Source organism: Apium graveolens, chromosome 3 (genome assembly GCF_009905375.1).
Source record: "Apium graveolens cultivar Ventura chromosome 3, ASM990537v1, whole genome shotgun sequence".
Taxonomy (NCBI): Eukaryota; Viridiplantae; Streptophyta; class Magnoliopsida; order Apiales; family Apiaceae; genus Apium; species Apium graveolens.
This window is the reverse complement of record NC_133649.1, coordinates 2,046,462-2,048,458: the sequence shown is the minus strand read 5'-3', so window position 1 is coordinate 2,048,458 and position 1,997 is coordinate 2,046,462. Positions and strand designations below refer to the sequence as shown.

Genomic DNA, 1,997 nt, shown 5'->3' with positions numbered 1-1,997 from the left:
TAGTTTGTACTAGGATGCAGCTGTGATCAAATTCTTAGATCACAGAATTTCTGAAATACCATCTCTGGTGGAACAACAAATCCACCAGAAAAGTTTTTAAAGGTTTATTGTGTTCTTTACATTTGTGTTTGAATATATATCTGTCTGTATCAGCTTAAAGCAATTCACACACTTGTTCATCTTGAACACACAGTCTTTATAAACTGCTCAAAACTTGAAAAAGTTTTGAGATTTACATTCAACCCCCCTTCTGTAAATCTCATTGTTAGTTCTCTAGAAATAACAGAGATCATTATTCTGCTCTTCTGTGATTCGTTTTACTGTATCTCTTTCCGACAGTTCTGCATTCACACCTGAACTTTGAAACAACTCAGAAAAATAGTCAATAATCACCTTCCTGACTCCATCTTTATCTTCTTTCCACTCTCCATTCGAGTCTTTTAACTTTGTCACCTGATTCCGTTTTCTTCTTCCTAACGCAAATTTATGGAAAAACTTAGTATTGTGGTCACCTTCTCTGAGCCAGAATTGTTTGGACCTTTGTTTCCAATACACTTCTTGCTTCTCCAAAAGCTTCAAGAACTCTTCTCTCGCCTCATTATATTTAGTCACTCCATACCCATCCCGTCTTGAACGAAACTTTTTCATGTTATTTATGCATTCCTGAATTTGCAAACGCATTTCCTTCACTTTTCCTCCCCCCCATTCTTCTAACTTTAAGCAACAGTACTCCATTTTTTCCATGATACTCCTGCCTTCAACATATCCCCAACTTTCTTGAATAACTTTCTTACATTCGTCTTCCCTTATCCACACATTCTCAAACTTAAAGCACCTCACCTTTGGTGTATACATCGTTCTATTTAACTCAAGATATAAAGGTAAATGATCTGACGTGGAAACTTCTAAAACTCTTACCTCAGCTGTCGAAAACATGTTTCTCCACTCGTGGTTCGCTAGTCCCCTGTCAAGCTTTTCTTGGATCCACCTTACTGTACCCCTCGATCGTTCCCATGTGTATGCACTCCCACTAGAACTTATTTCAATCAAACCACATTCATTAACCGTATTACTAAACCCTTCCAACAGAACACTTGGATGCGGTCTTCCTCCGTTCTTTTCGTGAGCAAACATAATGTCATTAAAGTCCCCTAGTATGCACCACAACAATTGAGACTGGCTAGCTAAATGCTTTAGAATACTCCATGATTCTCGACGCCTGTAGCGTTCAGGACAGCTGTAGAAACCCGTGTACCTCCACCTTCCGATCTGATCACACTTTACTTCACAATCTATGTAATGGTTACAACTTCCTTTTATTTCGACCCCTCCTTCATTTTTCCAAATCAACGCCAATCCTCCTCCAAGCCCTTGAGCATCTACAGTAAAACATCCACTATAATGGATCCCCTTACAAATCTCTTCAATCTTATTTTTACCTACTAAAGTTTCTGACAAAAAAATCAAACATGGCCGTAACTGAGTAGTGATTTCTTTTAGAAATCGAACTGCTCGTGGATTGGCCATTCCACGACAGTTCCAAGCAAAGAAACTCATAATACTCGGCGTGCCTGGAGTCCAGGTCCCGCCCCTTGCAAGTTTTTTGATTCATTCGATTCATTCAAAGCCAGCTCCGTATTATTTTTTGGCCCATCTGTTTGCATCAACTCAGGCCCATACTCCTCCTCATTTTGACTTATCGATACCCGTTTTCTCTTTGCCTCCAAAATAACATCTAAATTCTCCTGATTTTTCTCCATATTTAAATTAATATTATTCCCTTCCTTTTCTCTATCCCCCTGATTACGTGCTGCAACAATAACTGCATACTTATCGCCCACATTTTCGCGCACCACACCTGCCATTTCCGTAAATCTCGCCATTTGATTTGCACTGTCATCTTCTCCCATCTGTTGCTTCGATCGTCCGCCATGTTCCGTCCAACTATCACCAGATCCTGGTGTTCTCAACCACCGTGCACCAGCATTTTGTTTCCC

The 1,997-nt window shown here is 39.9% G+C and overlaps 1 protein-coding gene across 1 annotated transcript; it reads right to left on the bottom strand.

Annotated features, from left to right (window-relative positions):
* Positions 1-273: 273 nt before the first annotated feature.
* On the bottom strand, positions 274-1,527 carry LOC141711250 (uncharacterized). Its single transcript, XM_074513652.1, has one exon. It carries the CDS (start codon positions 1,525-1,527, stop codon positions 274-276), a length of 1,254 nt encoding a protein of 417 aa, XP_074369753.1.
* Positions 1,528-1,997: the final 470 nt, after the last annotated feature.